Raw genomic sequence first — 17,551 nt, forward strand, 5'->3', positions numbered from 1 at the left:
GGCATGGAGAAAAAAGTGAATGGTCGGATAAAGATTCTTGATTCACTGGTGCACAGCAGTGCCTACTACTGCCTGTATGCCGGGCATGATTTTCGGTCGTTAGGGTTACTTAATGTGGGGGTTGGCATATACACAACAGAGCACACACTTGAGCGGTTCTGTTGCTGAGCGATCCGTGACAAACAGGTTCTACACCAATGCCAACTACTTTACCACCACACCACTTTTTTCGGTGTGTTATTTTATTTTGTGCATCGATTCTCATCCCCTTCTTGCCACACATCTTATAGGTTGATGCTCCAAAAGGCAAGAAATTCTGCTGTTCAATTTTATTGGAAAAGGTTAACGTAATTTTGTGATTTTTTGTAGAACATTTTCTTTGATTGATTAAGTGCAAAAACCGCAAGATCGTAGGCCTTTGGCGGACTGCCTATAGCATAAATAAAGTATAGACCCGTCAAATCTGAGCTCTCTTTTCTATCTGGAAAAATATAATGGAGTCCTCTCCTCTCTTCTTCAGTCTGATGTTATTTTTGTGATTGTGTTTTGACATTTGGCGGCTTAAACGCTGTTGTAGGTCTTCATACAACCTGACAAAACTTCAAAATTTCGTCCAAATGATCATCTTTGTTGCCTCTGATTTGTTAGGTTGGCTAAATATTTAAGTTTTTATCTGAGGCCAGCATACACAATCATTCTACCTTTTTGCAAGAAAATGAAATAGATCAAATATTTTAACTTTATTACAAAAATTCTATTTGTAAAAAATATTCTACACACAGCATCCAAATGTGCGACCATTTTTCCTCAGCAGCAGCGGAGAACAACACCAACACACTCGCAACTCCGACACGTGCTCGCACCAACAAGCCCACTACTACTACTACTACCAGCGACTGCAATATCCCCATATAAATCCACTAGCCGTACTACTTGGGTACGTGTCTAGACAGCGCTTAAGCTTTCCCGTTCACCAGAGAGAGAAGAAGATATCGAACCCAACCGCCTGGAAATGATGGTCCTATCTCCCTTCCACATTACGCACAGCATCGATCTTGATCATACACTTCTTAAATGCATTTCTGAAACGTGTGTTGTTCCGCTGACAGCTTACGGGAAAATAAAAAGCTGCGGCCAACTTTGACACTTGGCAACCGGAATTTTTCGTCTGCATTTTCTGCTGCTCCCGTCGTCGTCATGTTTCATTGCGTTCACCCACGGTTTCTTCTTCGTGCTGCTGTTGCTTTTGTGTCTTTCTGCACTACACCCTACTTTTCCCTACCTCATCCTTCATGCTGTTTGTGCAGTAAAAATGGACCGATTCCTTCACGCCAAAAACACACACACGTTTAATTAATCCACACAACATTCGGCGACGATTCCTCGTTTCTCGTCTTCTTCCCTTTCACTACGGCTCGAAACCGCAGCGCACAAAGAGACGAAGCTCGCATAATCGGACGATGGAGATAGAACACCTCGCAAACACCCCGAAACTAGCGACAAAAAAGGAATACAATTGCAAAAAATTTTCTCACCTCTTCCTGCTTCACTCCTCCTGACTCCTTTTGCACCACTTCTTGAAATCACTTTTCCTGCACCTCCCCTCCCCCTCGTAGCACGCACACACATTCACTCTACGTACACGCACTAATCGGACAATTATCTGTGATTGTCTAATGTTAGAATCTCAGGTGGTAAGTGAAGGAAATGGGCGAGCAAAAGTGCTCCACCGTTCCTGCTACCACCACAACACACACACTCGTTTCTTCCACCGTTCCTCCGGCTCTTTGGTGCCTGTGTGACACGGGTCGCTTTTCCTTCTGAAAATCCTTCCCCCTTTCCGAGAACGCTCGGGGATTTTGCTGCCGTAGTTTTTTGGTCACTCAGCTACTGTAACACACACCCTTCAGAAGGAAACGCCAACAATATGGCCCGCCAACAGCACCGATAATAGTTATCACGGTGAGCCCCGACAGCACGATGCTTTTCTGTTACTATTTTATCACAAATTTGGTACTCTACTTCACGAATTTTTACCATGCGACCAATAGAAGGCGAAATGTATGATGGCAGCAGCAGAAGCTGCAGGCACTTTCCTATCGAGGCGAAAATTCGCCATTCACGGGCAAGGTTGCTAGAGACGGTATGTTTTTTTTTAAGTGCAGGGCTCACAAAGGCAGATTTATTCTCTATTGACAAAACTACCTTTGTAACACTATTAAGGGTTTTTTCAATGCAAATTTTTCTTAATAGTATGTATGTGGAGAAGGAAAATGAAACATCAGCTAGCTGGGATGTTTAAGACCAAGATGGGTAAGATATGATGATTAATGCTTGTGAATAATGTTGGGTCAAGTAGCTCGTTTCACTGAGTGGAGTGAGTCATAATGAGCGAAACATGGATTGCCATGCTGCCCATGCTGCCCTTGAACGTACAATAAATAAAGCAAAAGCATTGTTTTCACGTGCCTATCCACTACAATTGGCAAGCACTGTAAATTTGAAACTATGTCACACTTCCTCCATCTAAACCCTGAAAAGCGGCTGGCAGGCATGCATTTTTTGAAACGGCTCAACTGTCACTTGCTTGTGTCACTTGAAATTTGCAAAATAATAACAGCTTTTAGCGGTTTCGGCGGAAGCTGCGGTAAAACAACGAAAAGTTTAGTGGGAAAACACTACCTTCACCGTAACTAATACATGGAACGGGTTCCGTACGATGCCACTAACGGATACTAACGCTCCGGCAACTTCGCTGGCAACGGCATCATTCTCAGCGGACACGCTCAAACACCCAGCCGAGCGAGTGCAAAGCGGCGTAAACATAACAATGTACGATCGAAGCAGGTTTGCCTGTGGCGAAGCGAATATGACTAACCTTTTCTGTTCTATTCGTTCATAATGTATGTGCGCAGAGAGAGGGAATCTTCCGAAGATGCTTCACCGCGAGGTTTCCGATCAACGAGAAGGTTAAGTATTTGCGAAACAAAACAAGCTTAGCATAAAACCGTGATGGAAATATTTTGCATTTTGCTTTTAGTTTTCAACCAAAGCGAGTATCGGAACTGCCTCCGCTAGAATCTGATTCTGATTCCGATGGGGATGGAAAGTAAGTATTTGGTGTTTGTAGATCCTAGAATCGATCATCCACTTACGACCGTTTCATTCTTACAGCCTAAACTGTGCGATCCTGAACGATTCATTCTTACTAACACCATCAAAGTGCATCGAGGAGGAGGACAGTGTGGATAAAAAGATTCCATCCAAAGCCACGATCCGCAGCGTCACCGATTCCGTACCAAAGTCACGAATAAAGCTCGAGGACAAGCTCCCTGCAAAGAGCGTGGCGCCGGATGTTGATGCCAAACTTGTAAAACGAGCCCCATTAGTAGAACGGTCACAGTTCACAGATCTGAAGCCGTGCAACGATTCTTCACCGACCAAATCCGCGCGTAGCCAAGATTCCGGGTTCGGTGCTAGCGCAACTATCGACACAGTTGGTGAGCTGCCGGGTGGTACCGTTGTAGGTCGATCTGAAAAACCCGTCCCAAATGGAGCACAAAGTCCCCCAGCGCAATCAGATTCAGCACCGGAAAAGATGGAAGTGGAAAGGAATCGCCATCAGTTCGTCACCCCACGGGATAAATTCCTCGGTGGACCGCTTCGAGAAACAGGCTCAAAGATGTTCACCTCCACGACGGTGCGCAAATCGCGAAACACTATCGAAAATGAGTTCAAATCGCAGAAGGTACTGTTTGCCACGCCGGTAGTGATGCCTCGCCCGCCGGTAAACTTTCTGCCAGATGATAGTTTGAACTACTCGGTCATTACGCCCGGTGCTGCGAAATGCGCGAAACATCTGTCGCCCATTAAAGAGCAGCAAAAAATTGCCAAACGATCGACAGATCAACTGTTTGGAGCGTTGGATGCGGCAGATAAGGTATCTCCTCCGATTGTTGCACCTAAGGCACCGGTGGAGAAAAATGGCGATTCAACCGAAACGTCTCAGCAACAACCCAAGGAACGTCCAATCGTCATCAATGGGAAGGAATATCTGGTGATGAAGAAAATTGGTTCCGGAGGCTCGAGTTCTGTCTTCCTTGCCAAACAGGTTGCCACTGGGTTGGAGTGTGCCGTTAAGGTATGCGTCCTCGAGTCTTCAAATGCTTCTTTTATACGTTTTACCAATTTTGCTTTATTTCCTCCACAAACAGCTCGTTAACTTGAATGGAGACGCTAATCTGGTCGAAGGATATCTTAACGAAACCAAAATGCTTGCAAAACTGCAAACCAACGAAAACGTGATTGCGTTATACGATTAGTAAGTCACCACGCTTGTTCAAACTTCTTTAAAGACACTAATCCAAACCATATTTTTTCACATTGCAGTGCACACATCCCGGAAGCTAGCCAACTGTTTCTGGTAATGGAAAAGGGCGAGAGAGACTTGCACCGGATTCTGCAAGAATACAGCTCGGATATTCCGCTTCACACGCTCATGACGATATGGTACCAGATGGTCCAGTGTGTGCACTACATTCATGGGGAAGGGGTCATTCATCTGGACCTCAAACCGGCCAACTTTCTCATGATTAATGGTCGGTTAAAACTGATCGACTTTGGCATCGCGAGCAGTATTTCGTTCGATTCAACCAGTATTATGAAATTTTCCCAAGCCGGCACATTTAATTACATCAGCCCGGAAGCACTGATCGACACGTCGAGCGAAATGAGTCCGGCCGGTGCACAGCCACGCATTAAAATGTCGAAAAAGTCGGACATCTGGTCGTTGGGCTGCATACTGTACCTGTTGCTCTACAAACGGACGCCCTTTGCTCACATTAAAAATGTCGTTACGAAGGTGAACGTTATCACCAATCCACGTACGGTTATCGAATATCCACCGCTAGCCGTTTACTATCCACCGATGCTACTGGACATTTTGAAACGATGCCTTCGGTACGATGCAAAGTCGCGTGCTTCCACGGCGGAACTGTTGGAGTATCCCTATCATATGGTTATTCCGTTGGGCAAGTGAGAGGCGCAACCCCGAATGTTTACGTGTTTTTCTTTTCTATTTTGTATTATATTTATATGGTGAAACACACACAAACGGTACTTTTGTATGTCAAGCTTTCTTTTTAAGAGCAGTACTAACAGAGAATTAACGCTATAGACTTGATAAAAAAAAGCATATTATACTAAAAACAATACGACGAAATAAATAGAACTTTTAGTAGTTCACGAAAAATAAATGGATGCTTTTTTTGTGTGGTAAATAATGGACTATATTGAATTAGAGCAGTCAAGGCCAACATTAAGATCATAAAATGTACCGGAACTTCCCACCAACGAACGTGAAGAGGATTTTGGACATGACGGGTAACGTTATACATAATTTTTCCCACGGCTGAACCCGTGTTGATCAATTCAATTTCAAAATCAATTTCAAAAATTTAATCTACTGAGTTATCTGTACCAATTTGTCCCTGAGGCGCCATCCAAAGTTAATTTATTTTTAAATGGAATCGTTCAACAAACGTACTTTTCAAATTGAATCGCGCACATTCGCTGTCAAAATGTTCTAAAATTTATGTTGTCGGTCTATTTCTTTTTTATGATTAAATTCCTCTTTTATACTAGCTTTTCGAACAAGGTAACGCTACGGGCTAAAAGTAAGCATAATTAACAAAATTCGATTTCCTGTCTTCCGATCTTGAAAAAAATTATTTGGTTGATTTTGAGTACGAAAAATGACATCCGCCGCAAGCATGATTAGTACAGCCGGAAAACCCCTGCAATGTCACAATTGTACGAAGTGGGTTTGCACGCGCTTCCAGCAAGGGAACCGTTCGGCAGTTAAGTTAATTCTTGTTTAACATCCAAGCGAAGAAGAAGCAGACGGTGCGAGCAGCAAAACGCGAGAAGTTCGTTCCAAGTGTGATAATTCAGTGACTAGAACCAAGTGCAAAAAACACATATTAACTAAAGGTAAGTAATTGTGGGACAGAATAGTTTATTATCGGGTATAGTTGAGCGTTTTTCTTTGCTGCCTCATGGATTGTCTCCAGACGGAAGTGGTACCATGTAGGATGATGTAAAAAGCGTGGGCTTTTGGAGGGTGAATACGAATAATTTTTGGTTCAATTTGTCAAAGAAAGTTAAATATGGATGGGTAGAATTGAAAAGCGGCTTCGAAAACGCGGTTCTTGATAGGTCGGATTTGTCCGGTTTGTTCTGGAAATTTCCAGGGCCGCATCGCGTGGTTCTGGGCTAATCGTGTCAGTCAGCAAAGGGGGGGTGAACAAGGAAGGAACATTCTGGAATATGATGGAACACACGCTCGCTTGGAAACAAGATGGTAGCAGTAGCAATATCGGCAGGGCTTGCTTAGAATTGTAGAAGTAGATTCATTGCATTAAATGAGTACTTCTAGCGCTTAATGTAATCAGGCTACTTTGTTGCATGATTTTGGGGGATTTTTTGTGTGAGCGCGTGATTCATCAATAGGGCGTTTCACGCTATGATGGTACGGGCGATGTACAACCCTGCATCATATCGCAATTCCCTAACACTAGAACACAGAAGGCTTCCGGAACATTATATTCTATACATTTTACAACTTCAACCAAAATGTATGGTAAAAATTGGATAACGCAATTTGTAAAAAGATTACGCGAAAAGTGAGCCCTGCATGTGATGATCTGTCTGTGTGTTCGTGTGCTTTTGCCGTATCATGCCGCATTCAGCAGCTATGTGGCAGATGTCATGGAGAAAAAAGAAAAAACGTGCTTTAGCGAAAAAATGCAATTCAAGCGTTTTTTTTTCTGGTTTCCGTTTCACTAATCGGAAATGTAAATTTTTGAAACGAAATAGCCATCCTCTGAATGCACTTGTGCCTTGGATATTTTCTCCAGCAAGGTCTGGAAAATTCTGAAACCGAAGCGCGTGGTTTTGAACTTCCGTCTGGAAGAAGAATAGAAAGAAGAAACCTTTTGGAAGAAGGTCCCTCTCTCTGGGTGTCGACAGCACCGCAAGGCGTTGCGAAACAAAATGGAGGCTTTTTAAGCAATGATTATTTTCGCGATGGATTTTTTTTTTTGCTAAATGTTCTTCTTTCATGCTATTTTATAAGCCAGATGTGCTTCTGTGTTTTGTCACCTAATATTGAATGAACTTTTTCAATGCGCTCTTCCAAGAATAGCACATGTCATGGCCACCTTGGATTTGTGCGAATGATGCGCAAGAGTGAAAGAGATGGAACGTCGTGTTTCCATGATGTGTGTCCATAGAAGGTTATGGTGGAATTACCGCGCGCGCATCCGCGTGCGTCTACTTGTCACAGGCGTTGCCAGCTGCACGCAGCAGCTGTGTCCGGTTTTTGTGAAGTTGTTTCTTACCGCCTTTTTATGGTAAAGAGAGATACATCTTGTGCGCGATAATTCACGCCTGTATGTGGTTGAAAGGGTTAATCACGCGTGTATTAGAGTGTCATGGCCGAAATGTACTCATTCGTGTTCGTTTTTTTTTAACCTTTATATTTGCAGATGGCAGCAAAAGCACCAGCAGTCGGCATTGATCTCGGCACGACCTACAGCTGTGTCGGCGTGTTCCAGCACGGCAAGGTAGAAATCATTGCGAACGACCAGGGCAACCGTACCACGCCATCGTATGTGGCCTTCACTGACACGGAGCGGCTGATTGGCGATGCTGCCAAGAACCAGGTGGCCATGAACCCGACAAACACCATTTTCGACGCGAAGCGTCTGATCGGCCGTAAGTTCGACGATCCCGCGATCCAGGCCGACATGAAGCACTGGCCGTTCGAGGTGGAATCGATCGAGGGCAAGCCAAAGATTGCGGTCGAGTACAAGGGCGAGAAGAAATCGTTCTTCCCGGAGGAGGTCAGCTCGATGGTGCTGACCAAGATGAAGGAGACGGCCGAAGCTTACCTGGGCAAGACGGTGACGAACGCGGTCATTACTGTGCCCGCCTACTTCAACGATTCGCAGCGCCAGGCAACGAAGGATGCCGGAACGATTTCCGGACTGAACGTGCTGCGCATTATCAACGAGCCGACGGCGGCCGCCATCGCGTACGGTCTGGACAAGAAGACGGCCGGTGAGCGCAACGTGCTGATCTTCGATCTGGGCGGCGGTACCTTCGATGTGTCGATCCTGTCGATCGACGATGGTATCTTCGAGGTCAAGTCGACCGCCGGAGACACCCATCTCGGTGGTGAGGACTTCGACAACCGGCTGGTGAATCACTTCGCGCAGGAATTCAAGCGCAAACACAAGAAGGATCTGTCCACGAACAAGCGGGCGTTGCGTCGTCTGCGAACGGCTTGCGAGCGGGCAAAGCGTACGCTGTCCTCGTCGACGCAGGCCAGCATTGAGATCGATTCGCTGTTCGAGGGAACCGATTTCTACACCTCGATCACGCGCGCTCGTTTCGAGGAGCTGAACGCGGATCTGTTCCGTTCAACGATGGAACCGGTGGAGAAGGCGCTGCGTGACGCCAAGATGGACAAGGCCAGCATTCACGATATTGTGCTGGTGGGTGGATCGACCCGTATCCCCAAGGTGCAGAAGCTGCTGCAGGACTTCTTCAATGGTAAGGAGTTGAACAAGTCGATCAATCCGGATGAAGCCGTCGCGTACGGTGCCGCAGTTCAGGCCGCCATTTTGCACGGTGACAAGTCGGAGGAGGTGCAGGATCTGCTGCTGCTCGATGTGACGCCACTGTCGCTCGGTATCGAGACGGCCGGTGGTGTGATGTCGGTGCTGATCAAGCGTAACACCACGATCCCGACGAAGCAGACCCAAACGTTCACGACCTACTCGGACAACCAGCCCGGTGTGCTGATCCAGGTGTTCGAGGGCGAGCGTGCCATGACGAAGGATAACAATCTGCTGGGCAAGTTCGAGCTGAGCGGTATCCCGCCGGCACCGCGCGGAGTGCCCCAGATCGAAGTGACGTTCGATATCGATGCGAACGGTATCCTGAACGTGACGGCACTCGAGAAGTCCACCAACAAGGAGAACAAGATCACCATCACCAACGACAAGGGTCGTCTGAGCAAGGAGGACATCGAGCGGATGGTGAACGAGGCCGAGAAGTACCGCACGGAGGATGAGAAGCAGAAGGAAACGATCTCGGCGAAGAACGCGCTCGAGTCGTACTGCTTCAACATGAAGGCCACGATGGAGGACGATAAGCTGAAGGACAAGATCTCGGACAGCGACAAGACGCTGGTGCTGGACAAGTGCAACGACACGATCAAGTGGCTCGATGCTAACCAGCTGGCCGATAAGGAGGAGTACGAGCATCGTCAGAAGGAGCTGGAGTCGGTGTGCAACCCGATCATCAGCAAGCTGTACCAGGGTGCCGGTGGTGCTCCGGGAGGCATGCCAGGATTCCCTGGTGGTGCACCGGGTGCGGGAGCTGCTGGTGGTGCTGCAGGTGGTGCCGGATCCGGTTCCGGACCGACCATCGAGGAGGTTGACTAAGTCATTCCTCGCAACATTCCAACACGGAGATGGCGCGTACTAAAGGAAGAGATAGGGGGCAATCGAAGTCCAATAAAAACGCCGGCGCCAACACGCGGATAAAAAGAAAGCTCCTTTTGATCTTCTTATCTTGATCTTCTTGCTTATATTTTGTGGACACATCGACGACCCCAACTACTACCCTCTTAGTGTCCTCCGTTAGCATGCTTTTCTGCAGAAAGTTTCGAATTTTCCTACTACACAACAGCATAATACACCGTTCTCTGATGAATTCGACGGTAACGACGACGACGACAACTATTGCCAGCCACAAACACATCAGCACACACCCAGCCATTCACCATTGCAGTTATGGGATGAGAAGATAGGAGCACTTTGGCAAATTGCGTACGTGATAAAAGACGCAAACAAGTATTTTACTTTAGTGTTGAATGTTAAATCATTTCGTATGTGTTTCTATACGGACTAGTTCTTCTCCCAAGCGATTGAAATGTGCTGCAAAAAAAAAAAAGAGAATTCTATTAAACACATGGAAACATAATAGGACAAATAAAGAAAGGACAAACAACAGCTCTGTATTATCGACTTCAACGAATCAAGATCTTATAGTTGAAGCGAAATTAGAAATGACTTATTTTTATTTTGTAGTGTTAGAGGCGTGGAATGTGAAAGAGATGACACTTTTAATTAAAATAAGTTTTTCCTTGGAATAATCCTTGATAGCTATTAAGAATTGTCTTTACCGGGGTATTCCCGAAATTTGTTGACGTGTTCCCATATATTTCTGTTCTCGTATCGTGATACTTTTAAGCGTTCCCAAGTTGCTTGACACATTTCCCTATACTTGCGTTATCTTATACTGAATTTTTATTGTTAAGGTATGCTACAACTTGGAGTGAAAATTTCGCATATTAGTAAACTTATAAGAAAATCCATTTATTTATACACCCTAGTAAAATGTTTATTTCAACAAGTTATTTTTAAAGCTTTACAGACTTCCTTAGAGTGCTCATAAATTTTTAAGTTAGAAATGAGAGCACGAATAGTTCTAGAAGTCAAATTATTTGCAAGTGGTTCTGGAGACTTCTGGAAGGATATGAAGTCTGAAGATGGCCTGGACTCAAGACACAAGAGAAAAGACGTTGGCCAGTGACTAATATCGAATTCTGCACACACATAGTGCAACGAACCTTGAACTGGAGAAAGATTGGTAACCTGGCCATGACCGCGTACCGTGCTCAATTACAAACCAGTCAAAGTATGTGTCATTGCCGTAAATTTATGAGCTGTTGATGGTGTCGATGGAATTTTCATCGCAAAAATAAGCAGCAAGTCCGTTCGTGCTGATTCTTTCTCCCGCCGAAAAGTTTATTTTTAGCATCTAGAATCATTTATTCGGCAGGCAGGGAAAACGACAACACTGCCACGAATGCATGGAAGTAACTCAATTACAACGGTTTGCGTGCTAAAAGAGGGTCAAACGGAATCTATCATTTATTGCACGTAACAACGAGAGGCCACTCGATGGGACAACAAAGACCAATAAATAAAGGTGCTTGTAACGCGTGACGTCTACATGTTTCTTTTTTAAGTTAAAACAACTTTCTACTTGATCGTGGGTATTACGCCTACACCTTTGAGAGAGACTTTGCATGCGTTTATCGATCAGACACCGCCATTTCTTGCAAGGATGAACTGTCCTGCTGTAACATGTCTGGATGCTGATTTATGAGCTTATTTGTGTGTGCCATACCGCTTATGATGTTCTGCAGGTTCCAGTCCTTTCTTAGCAACGAATGGTCCAACAGAAAGTGACCGTGCCGTATGCATCGTACACCGGTACAATGTGCACACGATTTCAGTTGTATTCCAATCTCGTGAATCAGTTCACCAAGGTACGCTTCCGTTTCATTGATCGCATGAATTTCGATGGTAAAGAAAGGCTTCCGATACTCGGCCAGCCGTATGCCGTAGATCATTGGAACGCGATTATCGGCGGGTCGTATCGTTCCTCGGCATGCTAGTTCGTAAGCTGCTTGCGATTGTATATCGATTCCGCTTAGTTCGAACATTTTGCGCTGATGTGATGCCTGAATCGATGCCAGCAAGCGACCGATTTTCTCTGACCCAATGTGCTCGATGGTGGCCCGAGCCGTTACGCGAGACTCGGCGAAATGGGTTTCGGTCGCTTTTCCAAGGAATCCGGTCACGCGATACACACGCAGTGGACGATTCTGTTGTAGTTTAAATGCGAGCCTTGTGCCATTGTTGATGCCCAGTACTACAGGGAGTGAGAGGATTTTTTTAGAAAAGGTACAGATAAAACGATTGTACCTGTGTTACCTATTACACCGCTCGTGATACGACCATGATTTGCAGAGAATCGGCATTTGATATCTTCTGGCTGATAGCGGGGTCCGGTCACTAGTACGTTGTCCGACAAATCTTCAACTTTTCTCACAATCAACTTGGAATCACCTGCATCGCCAATGACTACACGCTGCAGTGATGGTCGCACTTCGAGTTGGTTTAGATCTAAAAAGAAAAGAATAATTTTGCGTTTCACTATTTACGTCTAAACCGATAAATCTGCACATTTCTTACCTCGGCATAGGTTGTGGGTGATCGTGTTTTGCACTTGCTGCACTGTTACTCCGGTCGGTTTGTAAAGATTCACCAACCCATTCAGATAGTTCCATACCGTTGGGGCGTCCTTGACAAGCTTTAAAGCCATTTATTTAGATTAGTTGTTCATTTATCACAGTAATTCTCAATTTTGCCGGCTTTGTTTTACAATTTTCCTCACATGGAGTTGTTTATATTTTAATTATAGCAATAGATTGTCAAATTTGACATCAGCAACCTTTTCGTGTGTGTTGATTACGTTCAGGTTGAATACTACAAAAAAGAAATTTTAAGCTTCTCCTAATTTTACAATTTTTTTTGCGATATCATGAAAAATCGACCATCAATCCTTTTGATTTCATTTTAATCGAAAATTAAATGTGCTTTGTTTCTGGTATTTGTTTGCAGTTATTTGCCATAATACGGAAAGCGCCTGTTGCCAGCTGTTGACAGCGAATGTTGACATTTTGCACAGGATGAGCTCTATTTGCCGGCTTGGGGTCAAGCATCTTTGGCACAGAGTAGTTCCCGGAAACAACGGTAAATGCTGCAAAAGCGGCCAAAAGTTTCGTCTATTTTCACTGCTTTTCTTTTCATTTGTGTAGTTGGTTGCAGAAGATTTGCCAGGATGACCGAGGCTAAGCTGGATGCGGTTCCGGTGGTTGAGATCGATGAAGGAATTTTCAAGTACGTACTGATTAAAGTTTACGGCAAGGAGAAAACCGATGGTAGCGAACCATCGAAGCTGATCGTCCGCGGCTTCGACCGTGCACAGTGGCATTCGGATATTTACGACGAGGTTAGCTCGTCGCTGATGGGTCTCGGGCTCGAGACGGAATGTCTCGGCGGTGGACGGATTGAGAACCGGCCCGACCTGAAGCAGATCAAGGTGTACGGTTATTCGCAGGGATACGGCAAGGCGGATCATGCGGAAACGAGACGTTTGCTGCTGACCAAATACCCGAACCACAATATTACGTGCTCCGACGAGGGATATTGAGAGGAGGGAAATTAACGTGTGTGTGTGGCACACCGCACACCCCATGATCATGTGAGCTTTATTTATATGAAAGGTTTTTAGTTTGGCGCAGAATACATTACGCAGTGTTTTAATATTTGAAGCAGCGGAACTGTTTGCTGTTAGCCATTTTAGGGATATGCATCCAAATCCGAAACGAAGTGATATGATGTTGGACAGGCTCCTATTCTGAAGTTGATGCAAAGGCAGCTGTTTCCGTGACGCATTTGGACAGTGTACAGCGGTGTACACAAATGAAATGAGATTTAAATTATTATTGATTTTCAGTCACAATACCGAAGAATCCATCACCATATCCAATCCATATCCCTTTTCTCGCGATGATGCCCTGCCAACTTAACTGATGGGGGTTAGATTGGTCAGACAGCACTCTCCAAATTGAATAATGGTAACGTTGACGAACTCTGAGTGGGAATCGATTTTTTCCCAAAAGGATTACATTAAATATGATTTACTCAGTACTCACGCGGCTGGTGTGGGCAAAAGGTCATTTCTTTCGAATTTTGAAGGTGATGAGCTTTATTCCTGTGTAAAGTAGTACCTAGAAGACGGAGGGGTAATGGTATCCAGTTCGTGGAAAATATCTAGCAGCTGCTCTAAAGAGATTCTTTGGAATGGACAAGACAATAAGACACCATTTCTATTCGATTTTTAGTCGAAAATCCAGTCAGAATGGTAGGATTGACTCAACAGCTATGGGGAAATTAGACTAAGGAAACAAGAAATGGCCGGTTCAGTCCTTTTGAGCTTAAAGTTCTTAGGCGAAGCGTCTGCAACGTCTGCTCGATCCTTTGGTTTTATGATGTCTTTGTTTTTAGTATATGGCGGGATATAAATTGATTTATGCAAGATGGTCTCCGATGGAATACATTGGCCAGAACAGCCTCCCGATCTCAATCTGTGGTAGATTTTCAAGACTCAACTCGGTGGTGCATCCTCCAGATCTTAAGAGAACTTGGTGTATTAGAGGCATCCGGAACGGACCGGATGGGATTTCAACGCTGGTCCCGTCGAAGACCCCCGCCGCTGTCGAAACCACCTATGGGACCGCGTAATCGTATGCTAATTTCTGATTACTAAGAACATCTATTTCCATCGTAATGCGGTTTAATATCAAAGTAGAACAAATTAAATTCAAATTTGAAGCATAACATTAAAGATGAACGAATAAAATAAGTAAAAACATTATCGACAACTATCCGAACGCAGAAGAAAAAATAATCTATTCCAACCGTTCCGGGAAAAGTGCTCCATTTGTATAAACACACAGTTTCGATGAACGAAAAAGGGCCTCCATCGTTTTAGATGATTCTCCTGCTCAATACTAAGAAAAAAGGCAAAAAAGGGTAGAAAAATATTTCCCTAAAGATGTGAGATCCACCGAATCGTTAACTATTGGTTTCGTTTCAACGCATTGATCGAATAAACAGCAGCTGTAGAAGGATGCCTTACGAATCTCACCTGGCCGCCTTGTACATTTGCTTTACAGTGCGTTACCTTTATTGTCGATTGTCTTTTTCCTTTATCTCTCTCTGTCTTTTGTTCCAATATATTCTATAAATATTTATACACTGTCTGCGGAGTGGAGAGACCTTACGAAAAGTGAAAGGATATTACAATCCTTAAAACATTGAACGGATTTTCTCTTCCTCCTTGTTGGGTTTCCCTCTCTCATGTGGGACGTTGAGCGTTGGGCGATGATGATGTTTTGCTATGCAACGCTTCGTCAGCAACGGAAAATATGCCTACTGTGATGGGGAAAAACATCTGGGGATACTACGTTCAGCGACGAAACGGCTCGCCCTAGCGATGGGTATTCATGATCGTTTATTGGCTGGGATGATCTTTTGTGATTCGATGCGCACGTAAACGTACACCTGACATTGCCACTATGGGATGAAAATAGTCCTAAACTTGTCAGGATTGTTAAAATTAATGAAAAAAAATAATAAGGTGCTCTTTAGAATTGTTTTTAATGCATATTTTAAATAAAAAGTAAAAATGTATTAGAAAACAAAATTATCCAAAAACATGTCTTAAAAACTATGTTAATTTCTCAGTCTGACTATAATTTTAACATTTTGAAATGTGTAATTTATAACAAATTATTTTTTAAAGATTTCTCAATTATTGGCGTTCAAACATTTTGGCTACTTTCAATAAATTAATTTGACGGTTGGGTGGAGACGCCCAGTACTTTGAGGAAGCAGAGCAGTAAAACTCAAAAAAAAAATTGTAGAAACAAGGGTAATACTTATTTTTTCATTAAGAATTTGATACAAGATAGTTGTTGCATGTAATCTCAATCTTTAAATAACAAGCAAAAATTGTTTTGTACACCATATTGCTTTGTATTGAGAAAGCGTATCGTACATTCTATGGAGCAAAACTGTAGCCCTGAGCATAATGAAATTCAATATATTTTTGTTCATGCACGTTACCTTGTTTGTGTGCAATTTTTTGGTTTTCACCGTATGTAAATCATATCCAAAACAGCATCGATTGTTTTCGTACAAAACATCAATTTATTTACTCGTTCACTTTTAAATATCTTCTTTAGAACCTGCTTTAGACACTGCAGACACACGTACCGCACCTAGTATTAGTATTAGTAGTAGGGTTTTCTGTTACAGTAATACAGTACTTGCCGAAAGGACGTTACGTTGAAACCAGCAACAGGTTGCAACTGTAGTTGCGTAGTCGCATTCCACGTCTTACTTCTTCCCACCGTTTAATTTTCTAGTATTCTACACTTACATCGGTACTGTCACAATATCTATTAGTATACCCTACAACGTTTTCTGTTTGTGTGTGTGTGTTTTAGCCCTCTTTAGGCAATACCAACAGCAAGATGAATTTCTTATCCTATAAAAGAGCTGACGCACAGCATCCACTCAAATGTGTTTTTATTCCTTTATGTGTTTTATTTTGCAAACTCGTAGAAGGAAGAATTCCTTCTGCGCTCTAGAGTGCGTTCCTGCGTACATAAGTTCGCACGATTTATACCTCCCAAAGGGGTAGGAGGTTTTTGCCCGCTTGTTCCAACTTGGGTAGTAGATGCTTATGATTTATGCTTTAATCCTGCACATACACTCGCAGCACATACCTGGAATGGCGTAAAACTTAAGCAACACGTGAAACTGAAACACACTACACTAGCAGCCGAACAATTAGCTCTTCCTCGCACTTTGCTTAATATCCTCCAGTACTCTAATGCTTGATTAGCTATATCCTTGTCTTTAAAATACGCACAAGGAAAACAATTGTCTATCATTAAACAGCATTTTTGGATGTGAATTTTTCTTTTGGGAGGGGATTTTTTTTATAAGGATGCAAATGTGCTAGAAGAACAAGGCTAAAAACACACAGTATGGCGAGGATCAATCCCGAAGACTTCAATTTAAGTTTTGGAAAAGTATTTTTGAACAACTCTTGGGAAAGAAATTAAGTACTGGGATGAGTTTGGACTTTAACAAAACATTCTCTTCCATTCGAAGCGTTTCGGGGTGGCTGATGTGTGTGTATATATGTATATATATATATATTTTCTCTCGATATGTATCAGTGACAGTGGGCTTATGTATAAAGGCTTCCGGCTAAACATCGAATTATGCCGAGCAGCTTCAATTTTTCCGCACGGTAAATCACGCGGCGAGGGTAGTTGAAGTTGTTTAAAAAGTTCACAGAACTCAGACTCGGTAAGACAGTAGACAGTGCGCATATGGGAATTTAGCTTGTTTTTTTTCTTCTCCACTTTGGTTCGTAGCTCACTTGCCAGTCGCACTCGCAACGCATTCGTAGGCACACAAGGGATGACTGTTACGGTTCAGGGCTTTTGATTGACGTTTGAAGCGTTTGCCTCCCGGAGGAAAGCGTGTGTGGTAGAAATTATCCCTCCTCCGCCTGCAATACAACATTCGCTAAATACATTTACTACTGGTTCTGGGTGCTCGCCAAGCACGTGTGGCGTGTGCGTGATTGTAGAAGTTAAAGCTACTACTACTCCCGACTCTGTGTAGTGTAACGCGAGTACGGGGCAGTCCCTGACAGGTTGTTACTTTTCGTTTACGGAGATAGATTTTCGTGTTTCAGTCCGTTCGACAGTGCAGAAGATGGCAAACCAAACCTGGATGAGTCTATTTGTTTGGCTGTCTTTTTTCACTCCTTTCTTTCTAACTCTACGTTGTTCTACACACTAAATTACACTGCCTATCATCTACATTCAGTACGATGCCTCTGCGCTCTTTGCGCTTACATTTCGAATTCTGGTAGGAAATGAGAGGATGTCCATGCTTTGTTTTTTGTTGTTGTTGCTGTTGTTGTGGTAGAGTACAGCGATAAGCAAAGAGCCAAAAGCCACGTCGAGGGTTGTAGA

General features: G+C 43.8%; 4 protein-coding genes across 5 annotated transcripts; 3 read left to right on the plus strand and 1 right to left on the minus strand.

Annotated features, from left to right (window-relative positions):
• The first annotated feature begins 2,719 nt into the window (after positions 1-2,719).
• On the plus strand, positions 2,720-5,043 carry LOC126557345 (serine/threonine-protein kinase tousled-like 2). 2 transcript variants are annotated; one of them, XM_050213074.1, is made up of 6 exons: positions 2,720-2,847; positions 2,916-2,969; positions 3,041-3,109; positions 3,175-4,141; positions 4,215-4,321; positions 4,390-5,043. In XM_050213074.1, exons 1-6 carry the CDS (start codon positions 2,720-2,722, stop codon positions 5,036-5,038), a joined length of 1,974 nt encoding a protein of 657 aa, XP_050069031.1. In that variant the 3' UTR covers positions 5,039-5,043. The 2 variants fall into 2 exon arrangements, with proteins under 2 accessions (XP_050069031.1, XP_050069032.1); XM_050213075.1 differs by having other exon boundaries at positions 2,720-2,832.
• Positions 5,044-7,536: 2,493 nt separating this feature from the next.
• On the plus strand, positions 7,537-9,524 carry LOC126557359 (heat shock 70 kDa protein cognate 4). The gene has a single exon (XM_050213100.1). It carries the CDS (start codon positions 7,548-7,550, stop codon positions 9,510-9,512), a length of 1,965 nt encoding a protein of 654 aa, XP_050069057.1. The 5' UTR covers positions 7,537-7,547; the 3' UTR covers positions 9,513-9,524.
• Positions 9,525-11,170: 1,646 nt separating this feature from the next.
• Positions 11,171-12,247, minus strand: LOC126558598 (pseudouridylate synthase TRUB2, mitochondrial). The gene is made up of 3 exons (XM_050214637.1): positions 12,117-12,247; positions 11,856-12,047; positions 11,171-11,793 (listed from the first exon to the last, which is right to left on the minus strand). The coding sequence occupies exons 1-3, from the start codon at positions 12,244-12,246 to the stop codon at positions 11,171-11,173; spliced, it is 945 nt and encodes a 314-aa protein (XP_050070594.1). The 5' UTR covers position 12,247.
• A 320-nt stretch (positions 12,248-12,567) lies between these two features.
• LOC126559321 (sex-regulated protein janus-A-like) lies at positions 12,568-13,137 on the plus strand. Its single transcript, XM_050215457.1, has 2 exons — positions 12,568-12,677; positions 12,743-13,137. The coding sequence occupies exons 1-2, from the start codon at positions 12,614-12,616 to the stop codon at positions 13,135-13,137; spliced, it is 459 nt and encodes a 152-aa protein (XP_050071414.1). The 5' UTR covers positions 12,568-12,613.
• The last annotated feature ends 4,414 nt before the right edge of the window (positions 13,138-17,551 follow it).

Source organism: Anopheles maculipalpis, chromosome 2RL (genome assembly GCF_943734695.1).
Source record: "Anopheles maculipalpis chromosome 2RL, idAnoMacuDA_375_x, whole genome shotgun sequence".
Lineage (NCBI taxonomy): Eukaryota > Metazoa > Arthropoda > Insecta > Diptera > Culicidae > Anopheles > Anopheles maculipalpis.

Coding starts and splice junctions, on each gene's coding strand:
- LOC126557359 (XM_050213100.1), top strand. CDS start 7,548: ATGGCAGCAAAAGCACCAGCAGTCGGCATTGATCTCGGCACGACCTAC.
- LOC126557345 (XM_050213074.1), top strand. CDS start 2,720: ATGCCACTAACGGATACTAACGCTCCGGCAACTTCGCTGGCAACGGCA. Junction 2,970..3,040: donor GGTTTCCGATCAACGAGAAG/GTTAAGTATTTG, acceptor TTTTGCTTTTAG/TTTTCAACCAAAGCGAGTAT. Junction 3,110..3,174: donor GATTCCGATGGGGATGGAAA/GTAAGTATTTGG, acceptor TCATTCTTACAG/CCTAAACTGTGCGATCCTGA.
- LOC126559321 (XM_050215457.1), top strand. CDS start 12,614: ATGAGCTCTATTTGCCGGCTTGGGGTCAAGCATCTTTGGCACAGAGTA. Junction 12,678..12,742: donor AGTAGTTCCCGGAAACAACG/GTAAATGCTGCA, acceptor TCATTTGTGTAG/TTGGTTGCAGAAGATTTGCC.
- LOC126558598 (XM_050214637.1), bottom strand. CDS start 12,246: ATGGCTTTAAAGCTTGTCAAGGACGCCCCAACGGTATGGAACTATCTG. Junction 12,048..12,116: donor CACCCACAACCTATGCCGAG/GTAAGAAATGTG, acceptor TTTTCTTTTTAG/ATCTAAACCAACTCGAAGTG. Junction 11,794..11,855: donor TATCACGAGCGGTGTAATAG/GTAACACAGGTA, acceptor CACTCCCTGTAG/TACTGGGCATCAACAATGGC.